Raw genomic sequence first — 11,656 nt, 5'->3', positions numbered from 1 at the left:
CAAATATTTTCTATTAAGATATTATGTTGAGGAAGGAACAAATTAATCACTTTGTTCTCTTTGCCATAATGATTAATTTAGCTACACTATCATCCCCTTTGAAAATCCTTTTTAAAAAGTATGGTGGGGAATCAAGCCTTTTCCATGGAAAATGACACTAGATCACAGGTTTTTAACTTTTAAGGTGTGTTAAACTCACTCATCTGTCACCCCTTGGTATGGATAAGGTTGGTTTTAGCTTTCTGTGTAAGGCAGATATTTCATGTTTCCAGTTTTGTTTTAATTGAAAGTACAGTTCTAAAGTTAGCAAATGTATTTTTGCTTATGCCATTTTAAATCCTCTGTAGGAGAATAAAGCCTGCACATTTTAAAAAAGTGTTCCATACTGCTCCCTAGCCAGAAAAAATACTGGGACTAACAGCAGTCTTCAGTAAAGGTTTACTTGCAGATAGTCAACTTTCTATTCTTTACAAAAACACTAGAATTAAAAAGATTTGTTTCTTTATTAATAAAGATATTAGTGCAATCTCAATATTATATGGTAAATAAAAATAAATCCTTGCTGATTTTAGGATGCAACTGATGCTCTCCCGTGGCTTGTTTCTTTTTTTGGAGGGGGGAGGAGAGGGTCAGCATAATCTCTTGTAATTCTTTACATATGAATGTGTTCAAAAAGCCTCATTTTAAAATCTGTTGACATAAGTTATGTTTAGATTAAGTGTTGATTATACATTTCCATTTCATCTCTATGAAATCAATCACTTTTGTTCTATTTCTTTACGCATTTTTTTCGAGATCTGCACTGTGTAGTACTGATTGATTTTATTTAGATAATCATCTCCTAAAGTGTCAGCTTAGTCTCCTCTAAAACCTAAACCTTAAAAAAAGTTTGTAAATGGAATAAAGCTCCAAGCAACGTGAATGCCAATTTTAGATTCATCCCCACCAATCTCATGGGGTATGGCCCCCAGGAGGCAGATATTTAATGCTGGGTCTTGTGACTTTGGTATGCCCACAACTGGACTCTGGTAGTTGCTTCCCTGGCCTAAAATAAATACCATGATCGAAGTGTTGCTACTTTGCGCTGAGTTCCTAGCTCATAGCATGGGAAACAGGTGGGAGCGCAATGAATTACAGCCGGAGAGGGGGGAGAGACTGCAGCCTCCTACCCCCGCTCCAGGCCCGATCACTACTAAACCGGAGAGATCTCTTAGCAAGCCGCTACAAGAAAGGCGCGGGATTGGGGGGGGGGAGGGGGTGTTACATACAAGCGAGCCGCAGGGCAGGAGGTTCACGGTAACGGCCTAAGCGCGGGGCAGGGTCGAGGCTAGTTTTGCTGCTGTTGGCCGGGACGCAAGCTCCCCCGAGAGGGCGCTCCGGCGCGCGGAAGGGGCTGGAAGGCGAGAAGCCGGATACGCGCGTGGCCCCGCCCCCGGTGGCTCCCCGGGAGAGAAGCGCTTGGCCCACCGCGCGCGCGGCTCGCCAGTACCCACCGCTCCAGTGCTTGAGCCGCTCGCCCTCAGCCCCCTGATGGCCAAGCGGCGCGCGGAGCCGTTAGCGTGTCACGTGCCCTGGAAGCGCTTGCTACCCGAACCGCCCCCGCTGCTCCGCGCGCCCGGGCCCGCGAGGCGCCCGCGGGACGACCCCGAGCTCTGGAGCCCGGGCCGCGCGGCCCCCGGGGGCCTTGGCAAGAAGCGGAAGTTAGAGGAGGCCGAGGCGCCCCCGGGGAAGCGGCCCGGGCCCACGGGTAGCAGGCCCCACGGGGAGCCTGGAGACCCCCCCAGCCCGGGAGGGAGGCGGCGGCGGCAGCAGCGCGGGGGGGACGCGGGGCCTCGGCAGGAACAGGCGGTGCGGGGAGGCGGCGTCGGCTTGGGGGAGCGAAGCCCGGATCCTCGGGGGGAAGAGCAGGGACCCGAGGAGGTAAAGGTGCCGGGGTCGTGCTGATTGGGGAGGGGCGAGGCCGCAGTTACCGGCTCTGGGGGGGTCCCTGTTGTGGCCAGGGCGCTGCACGCACTGGGGGGAGAGACTAGTTCAGGCGGTTTGTCCCGCAGGGTAAGAACTAAGTCAGCGCAGGAAGCACAGGCTGCCCCTCTCCCCCCTTGCCCACCCCAGCTGCTCTCCTCGCCAAACTCTTGTGTGGCCACGTGGATGTGGCCAGCAAGTGGTGTTGAGCTTATCTGAAAGACCTCCTGGCTGTTGTGTGGCCACATACAGCTTCTCATCCCAACTGCTGCTGTGCAAATTGTTTGAAGGTTGAGCAATACTGTCTCTGCTTTTTAACCTCACATCTTTTGTAGCTGGACTAAACTAGTGTTCTGAGTGGTTCTTCAGGTGGGCGATGTACAAAGATGATCTTCGTCTCTAACCACAAAACCATATGTGCTGGAACTAGGGATTTTCCACCAGCCCTTGGCTTGAAGTAGTTTCCTTCCTATAAAGGGTTTACAGTTAAATGATTCAGCACCCCTACTATTCAAAATTGTTCCAGTACTACTGCACAAAATGTACTGGATTAACACAGGGTGCAGACCTCACTCTAATTTTAATAGATAAAATACCTTATTTCTAAGGTTTCTGTGTAGTTTGTGCCTCACTGTAAATGGAGTCTTCCATGGATTACACATGTCTTCTTAAAGGGCCTTTCCTCTCACTGGGGCTACAGAACCTAAATCACCGCTTTCCCTCTTTGCATTGCTCAATCTCCAGGCAGAAGGTAAAACCCAACTTTTCCTGAACTCAAGACAGTTTAATTTGACTTTACCATCAGAATGTATGCACAGAAGATCCCTAAAGATTTACCATGTTAATGGTTGATACCATTTCCGAATTATTAAATCCACAGAGTTGATGTTTCTCAGAGACTAATTTTTCCCTGACATATTTGTTCTGTGCAGTGATGCCAGAGGGACCCACTTGAAGCAATAGTAGGAAAAAGGTCAATTATCATTAAACCTATGGTGAGGTGATAATGATAAATGCAGATTTAAAAAAATGAAACAATGGCAAAGATAGACAACATTATTTTTTTTACATTATTTTTGCTGAAAGAAATTCCTAAATAAAACAACTAAAATCTCTTCCCAAGAATAAATCCTAGATCCTGGGGTAGAAAAGATCTATTCATTCATCTCTCTGCCATCTTAGATGTTTTAAGTGAAAATAGAAGCCTTTGTCCAAATTTCTTGGCAACTTAGTATTTTTATCATGCCAATTATAGACTTAAGACCCTAGTTTTAGGTATCCATTTTTGGAAATCTGGGTTCTTGAGCTATGTGCAACTGTGCTATATTGGAATTTATGATTTTCACATACAGTGTCATGTTCTCTTCTGCTCTTTTCCTCATGATCACAAGCATACATACGAAATGCATAGAATTATTCTACAAACAATGTTCCCTCTATTTTTTTCCATATTTGTGTGGTATACATTTTTGTGTGCACCAAAGCATTAATGTGCATTACCAGTAGAAAGAATGTAGGTGTAGGTGCTGTGCTAATCAGCTGGTCTACATTTGAATATCTCTTGTGTGGCCGCACAAGTGCACAGTTTACAGGAAACACTGTCCACAAATGACGTATGGAATGATATTTTGATTCTAATGTAAAACCCATATTAGGCCAAGCTTCATACTAGAACATATCTCTGAAAGAAGGAAGGAGAGACCCTTTATTGAGTGTTTTAGTAGCAGAAGTTGGTTTAAGGATTTTTATTGGAAGTACTGAGCTTGTTGTTGTTTTTACCTTACGTCACGGTATTTGTTAATTGTAATTATGTATACATTTTTTCATGTATAGAAGGCTGTAAACATTAGTGATGTTAACATGTAAATGACTACACAATTAACCAATAAGCCTGGGCTGACTATATGCACTCTCTTCCCCCCCGCCCCACTTGCTGCCTGTATCAGAGGCAGCAAGGGGGCGGGAGATGGGAGCCGGTGCCTGTGAGGATCTGGCTTGTATAAACATAATGCCATATTAAAATAAGTTTTGTCAAATTTACTAGTTTCCATAAATTTTGCTTGGGAATGCACCCTTTTTAATATCCTCCAGTTTCAAAGTTATCAGCTACGGCTATACACACTCCTAAAGAGGTGGAGTTTTTTGGTAACAGAATTACTTAATTACTCCAACTGTCTAACTCGTTTATTTGGGACCTAACTCTATCATTGATGTTTTTACTTCTCATAGATCTCCCAAACAGCAGCAGCATAAACTTGACCTGATTCACAATTGTATTGCTTCTTATAGATGTCATAACAGTAGCAAAACAGACTGGAATAGTTTAATTTCATGCTGATGCTTAGCAACGTGTGTAACTGTAGTTGTCCTAGAGCTGACTGTCTGCAGACTCAAGAAGACAGAATAATTTGTCACATAGGAGTTTATCTCTGCACTGGTAGAGTTAGAAAAACCAACTTTTTAAAACAAAATATTAAATTATACAGAAATTGATTGGGTAAGGCCTTTAGGCTTTCCACTATCATTGATGAATGGATTTTGAAGCTCTGTTTTGAAAATATTCCAAGGTTACAGAAAAGATCTGAGTCTTTTCCACACATTCTTTTTGCTAGGCTACATCTAGACTGGCCACATAAGACGGAAGAGGCATGCAAAGCAGGCAAATCAGAATAGGGAAATCCGCGGGGGATTTAAATATCACCCGCGGGATTTAAATAAACATGTCCGCCACTTTTTTTCCGGCTTGGGGAAAAGCCGGAAAAAAGCGCCTAGACTGGCGCGATCCTCCGGAATAAAGCCCTTTTCCGGAGGATCTCTTATTCCTATTTTCTTATTCCCTGAAAGTGCTTAATAGTATGACACCAAATGACTGTCTGATAATTCCATATAATTATTTGTTCACATTTTGTTCTCTTCTACTGCAGATCCTGCAGAGGTTGCAAAAGTTTATTATTTCAAAAGCCATGTCTGCACTGAATGTTATCAGTTCAGTAGTTAGAAATACCATGTTAATTTCAAACTCTGTTGAAACAATTTTTTTTTCATTTCTAATATTCTGAGTATTAGAAACAATAGAGTAAAACAAAATTAAACAGAAATATGTCATTTTAAGTTGTAACAGGAATAATTGTTTTTGCTTAGTCCCTTACTTTAGGAGAGAATCATGAGCTTGGAGCAACAAATTTTATATATAACAAATATTGTATATATTCCACAATGGATGAATTGAAGATTTACTTATGTTCCCTTTTTGTGGCCTGCGTTTCTTCAACAGAAACAGTCTTTGCATGGAGTGTCTCACTCCATTAGCTTTAGTGCTGCTTATTGGAGTAATGATCTTTAGCTAAAAACAGCAAGCAGGTTGCTGGGGAAAAAAACAGTTTTGTAACAAACTTGTCTGTAGAGTAAATCAGTCTAGTCTTATTAGTTGTTGTCTGCACTGCTTATCTTAACTTCATTATTAGGATTGCTTTGTTTGTATTTACATATGTGTAAATCTAGAAAGAAAAAATGAACAGAATATTGAAGATTTTTTCTTGTATTTTTCTTTCACTGTAGCTGCAGTTCTTTAAATAACTCTACCATAGATGCATTCAGTTGTCTTTTGGAGAAATATTTAGGGTTCTTTGACACTGACAGAAAAGTTCATGAATATTCCTTAAGCTAAGAAATGTCTTAGGAATTGACTTTTGAAATTGTCCACAGTATTCACATATATTGTGAAAGGCAACAAAGGAGAGTTTGCAATGAACAATATCGATTTGTGTAAACTTATAAAAAAGTGCAGAAATATTGCCTCTTAAATGTGTCATTGCAGGCATAAACTGAGCTACAGTAGCAAGTTTGCATGTAAGATACTCAAAGATAATATGAGAGTCCTCAGCAAAAATACTGAATTATACCAAAATCAGAAGCAAATTATTTGGTTAGAAGTGTCCGTTATTTTTAGTGTATTACATTTTCTTAAGAAAGTAAAATATATAACCCTAAAACCATCTGGGAAATGTCTGTTGACTGTTTATTTTGAAAGGGGGTTATTCTCTTCTTTCTACTGCAATGCTGTACATTAACACAGTGTTTTTATTTCCAAAGCACGAGGAAGAATTTTGGGAATACAACTCATTCCAGTACTGGAGAGCACCGGTACCTGCTATTGATCTGTCTGTCATTCTGGACTTAGATGGGGAGAACATGAGAGAATCAAGAACTACTTCCAGGACTGAAATCATAGAGACTGAAATGGAAACCTGAGTAATTAATTCCTAGTAGCAAATCTAGTTTGAGGAGGCTTGTTTCTATTTGAAGTCAGGTTTTTCCTACTTTGGAACAACATGTATGTTTCTGACATTTTTAAAAAGGAATGATATATTTTTGTCAGTTCACAGAAGAAAGGATGGGATTTACATTGAAGAAGGGCTATTATTGGACACTTGCCAATAAACTGGAAAGATGATTTTATCTATACAGTGAAGAGAAGGCTACTGACATGGGACTGGCAGAAATATTTGAAAACATGGATGTGTAACAATCTGTACAAAATCTGAATTTATTCCTGGACATTCATAGCCGGTAAACTGAATAGCTTTGATGCACTTCAGGTTGAAGACCAATGCCAACACTTTTCTCCTGTCCTGAATAGAAAGGATGTAGCTGGTATACATACATAAAAGTGAGGGTTTTTTTTAATGCCATGCATTTATTTTAAAAACTACAATACAACCACCTTTATAATCTTGTCTGATGTTTTTGCTTTAGTTGAACAAAAACTGAAGAAAAATCAGATAAAGGTATTTCTGTGCAAACCAGAAATGACCATGGTGGGATATTCTTTTCTGCTCAGAATTTCTAGAAGTTATTTCACCTTCTCACTAGTGATTCCTCAAAGGGTGGGTGATTTGTTGGTTTTTTTTCCCACATGCTCAAATTAGTGGTGTTCCTGTTCTTTGTGACAGTTTGAGGAGTTGAACTGCCTGAGATGTACAAAGCTGACAAAAAGAGAAATGTGAAATGATCAGGCACGCTTTTCCTGGGGTCAAGTGAATTGGGTCCTGGTCCTGCATAGACTTGAGCATGTGCATAACTTTTCATACCTATGTAGTCCCACTGCATTAATGTGCTGCTGCAGGATTGGGGACCTTAGTGCTCTTTTTTTTATTTGAGAACTTTTGTCAGTAGTAATTGACTAAAATTAGATGTCTTATCAGTGAACTTTGTTTTCGTGCGATTTGTCTCCAAATAGGGTGGCAACAAGAGATTTTTTTGTTCATATTACATCTGCTTTGAGAAGGTTTCTTGGTGGATTTTTTTTTAAATATTTTATTCAAGAACAGTCAAGCTTCCAATGTATATTCGAGCATTTTTGTATTTAAGTTAAATATCTCAGCTTTTATTCTGTCTTCAGAATATTACACTATTGTAACTTGTTATTGCTTGGATGTGTTTGTTTACAGTACCAAGTTGGATGGCCCATTTAATAAACATTTGGAAAATCCTTGTTAGTGTTCGTACTTTGTCTTCAGTTTTTACACTGTTTTCATCTTGGATCTTTTTTAGTGGTGTCCACAGCGGTGAGGAAAGGGGCTAGTTCTGGACATGGCATGAAGCTTTGGCTGGAAATGTTCTTCATCACATTGCTTCAGTGGATCCTGGTTCTCTCCTATGTTCCCCTTTGCTGCGTTCCCGTAACTAGATTTCTTGAACTCAAGTGACCAGATTGTGTTGGTTTTTATTTAATCAGACTTCATTTGCACTATAGCAAAACAAATTTCGTTTTAATCTTTTAATCCATATGTGATGCTACATTTCCTAAGGCAGTGGTCCCCAACCTTTTGAGGTTGTCGGGCGCCAGGGGGCGTGGCTGTTTGCCCGCCGGGCGCCAGCGGGCAGAGACACTTGCATGCCCGGGGGCAGCCCCCCCCCATAGCCGTATGCCCGGGGGTGGCTCCCCCCCATAGCCGCATGGCCGGGGGCGGCCCCCCCCATAGCCCTGGGGCCGGGGCCCCCTCCAAGGGCCGCGTGCCCGGGGCCGGCGCTCCTCCCCTCCCCCGCAAGTGCCGCGCGCCCGGGGCTGGTGCTCCCCCCCCCCCCCCCCTCCGCTCCGCAAGCGCCGCGTGCCCGGGGCCGGCGCTCCCCTCCCCGCAAGCGCTGCGCGCCCGGGGCCGGTGCTCACCGTGCGCCATGTGCCCGGGGCCAGGCCAGCCCTGAGCACCTGGCGGGCGCATGCAAATGCCCCCGTGGGCGCCATGGCGCCTGCGGGCACCGTGTTGGGGACCACGGTCCTAAGGTGTAGCTAATGTACTACATTAGCTACTATATAGCAGTCCTTTTTTAAACCCATGTTTATTTTGACAGTATAATTTTTAATTATTTATGTATTGTTACAGCATCTTGGATGTAAAAAAATCTTACTTGTGTATTTAAAGTTTATTTTCAGTAACTCTTGTATTTAGTGGAACTGAAAAGTAAGTATAAATCATTTTTTTTCTTTTTTTCCTATCATATTTATATTGTGTATTTGTTAACATCTTTGTTTGTGGTCAGTTCCTTTATTTCCATAAGTTCTTGTAGTTTGTGTACTCAAAAACAAAATAGAAAAATCACTTTTAAAAACAGGAAAACACTATAAAATCAAAACCAGTAAGGGAGTCAGGTGCAGTATCTAAAGCTACTTTTAATTTTTTTAAACAGATTTCTGGCAGTGTGTCTGTAAAACATGAATAACATGCACATTCACAGTTTAGTCATACTCCACTACCCAATTATTTAGCCACCTATTGAACAAGACACTGTCTAGAACCAGTTACTGTTTCAAAAGGAGCCTCAGTTACTTTCAAACTTATGGATAAGAAAATGGAGGCAGAAGGAAGAAGCAATTTTTTTTAAGTATGTGTTTTTTAAATGATACGTCTTACACTGCATGTGTAGAAAAGGCAAATTTGGTTGCTAGTGTGATAGGGAAGGGTAAAAAGCCTGTTAAAAGGGAAAAGGGGCAGCTGAGACAGGGAAGCTGCAAACTAACTAAGGGCCAGGTGAGCTGAAGTAGGCTGCCATTGGGCCTCTTTAAAAGCCTTCCCTAGGGGAGAAGGAGAGTGGAGGAGGAGCATGGAGAGGGGCAAACAACCTGGTGATAAGAAGACTCAGAGAAGTGGAACAGGAGGAACCTCTCCCCACTGCGGCCACACACGTCCCTAGGCTACTGTATGTGAGGGCTAGTGGGAGGGGGAGAGGGGAAGCGCTCGGGTCAGCCCTAGGGCCACCTGAGTTTCGCTCCAAGGATGGTACACTCCCCAGTCACCCCTGGTTCCATCCAGGAGACAGCCACGTAATGGGAATCTGAGAGCCCAGACCACGTCTGCCATATGTGCTCCCAGGCACTGTGTGGGGATTCATCTTGCTCCCTGTCAAACACCATTGATTAGCCCAAAGCCTCACAGCCTCCCCTGGCAGGGAGTTCCACAGGTTAACACAACACACGCGACCTCCACCCCCCCAAGGGGCTAGGACATAGACCGGTGATTACAATACATGGAGGCGCACCCTTCTCGGGGGGCACTGCTGTATGCAAACATACAACACGGGGGGGAGGGGAGAGTGGGCCCAAGCCACAGTACTGTGGTGTCACCTGGCCTCAGGGGCGGAGGGCATGGAGTGTGGGGCCGGTGGCCGGGCTGCCTTACTGACCCATCCTTTTCTCTGTTCCCTGCAGCGGGACCAAGTAGGAGCAGGGGACCCTCAAGCCCTGCAGCAGCGGCAGCACCCCCAGCCACCCAAGCCCCAAGACAGTGGGTCCGGCAGTGGGACCGACAGCTTAGGTGGCATGTGCAGGCCATCGAACGCATTGAGGCGGCCATCACCCGGCGGGTGGAGGCGGACATTGAGTGGCGCCAGCAGGCCTGGGGCCACTTCCAGGCCCGATGTGAGCGAGTGGCAGATGCCATCACTGCCCACATTGGGCATGCAGTGAACTACGGCATGGCAGTGCCCCATCCACCTGCCATCCCTCCCATAGCAATGCCTGCACCCCCTCCTCCTCCTGCCCCTCCTGCTGCTGCCCCTCCTGTTCTCGCAATGCCCCCTGCTCCTCCTGCCCCTCCTGCTCCCGCAATGCCCCCTCCTCCTGCCCAGCTCCCCGTGCTGGCTGCTCCAACACAGCCTGACCCCCATGCCCAGGTCCACCCCCGCAGAGGCAGTCGCAGGGGCCACTCCTCCCAGCAGTAGCTCCCCCCTCCCAGTTGAGATCCTCCTCCCGCCTCCCACCCTACAACCCTCCATCCATTGTAAATATAATAAAGTTCAAAATGTTGTGTTCCAAAAAAAAACTGTGTTGGTTGTTTATTGGGAGGGGAGGGAGACGTCAAGGGAGACAGAGGTGACCCTACTATGGGACCTGGGAGAACATCTCTGTCAGGGCCTCCTGGACGCACACCCCATCGTGGTGCGCCTAGCGGAAGCACCTGTGCGGGGCTGTTCGAAGGCCTGGTCCTCGCCTGCCATCCATGCCAGGAGGAAGGCCTCCCCCTTCTGCTCCACAAGATTGTGGAGCATGCAGCCACTACCTCAGGGACGTTCCGCTCACCCATCTCCAGAGAGGTGAGCAAACAGCGGAACTGGGCTTTCAGATGCCCCAAAGCGCACTCTACTTGGTTGCGGGCCCGGTTGAGGCAGTTGTTGAACCGTGCCCGGTTGTGCTCCATCCACCCCGTGTAGGGCTGCATTAGCCAGGGCAGCAAGGGGTAGGCCATGTCCCCCACAAGACACATGGGCATTGGCACATCCCCGACAGAAAATTCCCACTGGGGGAAGAAAGTGCCCACCTCCGGCCCGTCAAATAGGCCGGAGTTCCGTAGAATGCGGGCGTCGTGTACCCTGCCAGATCAGCCCGCATAAATGTCCAGGAAGCAGCCACGGTGGTCCACGAGGGCCTGGAATACGATGGAGGAGTACCCCTTTCTGTTTAGGAAATGGGCCGCTCGATGCTCCGGAGCACGGACGGGGATTTGGGTTGCATCCAGGGCTCCCCTGCAGTTGGGAAACCCCAGGGCAGCGAAGCCGGCCACCATAGCCTCCACGTCGCGCAGGCGGATGACTCTGGAGCAGGATGTCACTGATGGCATGGACGACCTTCAGAAGGGTGCAGAGAAATACAAGGGAACACATCACATAAGGCAGGGTGAGTGAGTGCTCCCTTGGGGGGCCCCCCCGTGATGCCCTTTGTCCTCTCACACACACGCACCAGGGCCCTCTTGCCCCATGGGCCATGCTCCCCCAGCAGGCCTGTGGAAGGGACGGATGGCCCAAACCCCTGCGTGACCCAGCCTGGAGTCTTGCCTGCCCCTTGGCATGGAGTGCAGCACCCTTCCCCCGCTCCACTCCCCCGGGACTTACCTGCATGAGGATGGCAATGACGGTCGATCTGCCCACCCCGAACTGGTTTGCCACTGATCGGTAGCTATCTGAGGTGGCCAGCTTCCAGAGTGCAATGGCGACCCTCTTGTCCACTGGGATTAGTGCCCACAGCCTGGTGGTGTTTCTCTGGAGCGCAGGGGCAAGCCAGGCACATAGCTCCGGGAACCTCTGCTTTCGCATGTGAAAGTTCCGGAGCCATTGCTGGTCATCCCATTGCCCCAGGATCAGCCGGTCCCACCAGTCAGTACTGGTGTCCAGTCTCCATAAGGACTTCTCCATGGTGGGGTGG

At 46.3% G+C, this 11,656-nt stretch overlaps 1 protein-coding gene across 1 annotated transcript; it reads left to right on the top strand.

The window, feature by feature from the left end:
- The first annotated feature begins 1,333 nt into the window (after nt 1–1,333).
- Nucleotides 1,334–7,456, top strand: C6H9orf40 (chromosome 6 C9orf40 homolog). The gene is made up of 2 exons (XM_075931727.2): nt 1,334–1,920; nt 6,055–7,456. Exons 1-2 carry the CDS (start codon nt 1,531–1,533, stop codon nt 6,211–6,213), a joined length of 549 nt encoding a protein of 182 aa, XP_075787842.1. The 5' UTR covers nt 1,334–1,530; the 3' UTR covers nt 6,214–7,456.
- Nucleotides 7,457–11,656: the final 4,200 nt, after the last annotated feature.

Source organism: Pelodiscus sinensis, chromosome 6, assembly GCF_052426305.1.
Source record: "Pelodiscus sinensis isolate ZL-2025 chromosome 6, ASM5242630v1, whole genome shotgun sequence".
Taxonomy (NCBI): domain Eukaryota; kingdom Metazoa; phylum Chordata; order Testudines; family Trionychidae; genus Pelodiscus; species Pelodiscus sinensis.
This window is presented reverse-complemented; position numbering and strand designations above follow the sequence as displayed.

Coding starts and splice junctions, on each gene's coding strand:
- C6H9orf40 (XM_075931727.2), top strand. CDS start 1,531: ATGGCCAAGCGGCGCGCGGAGCCGTTAGCGTGTCACGTGCCCTGGAAG. Junction 1,921..6,054: donor AAGAGCAGGGACCCGAGGAG/GTAAAGGTGCCG, acceptor TTATTTCCAAAG/CACGAGGAAGAATTTTGGGA.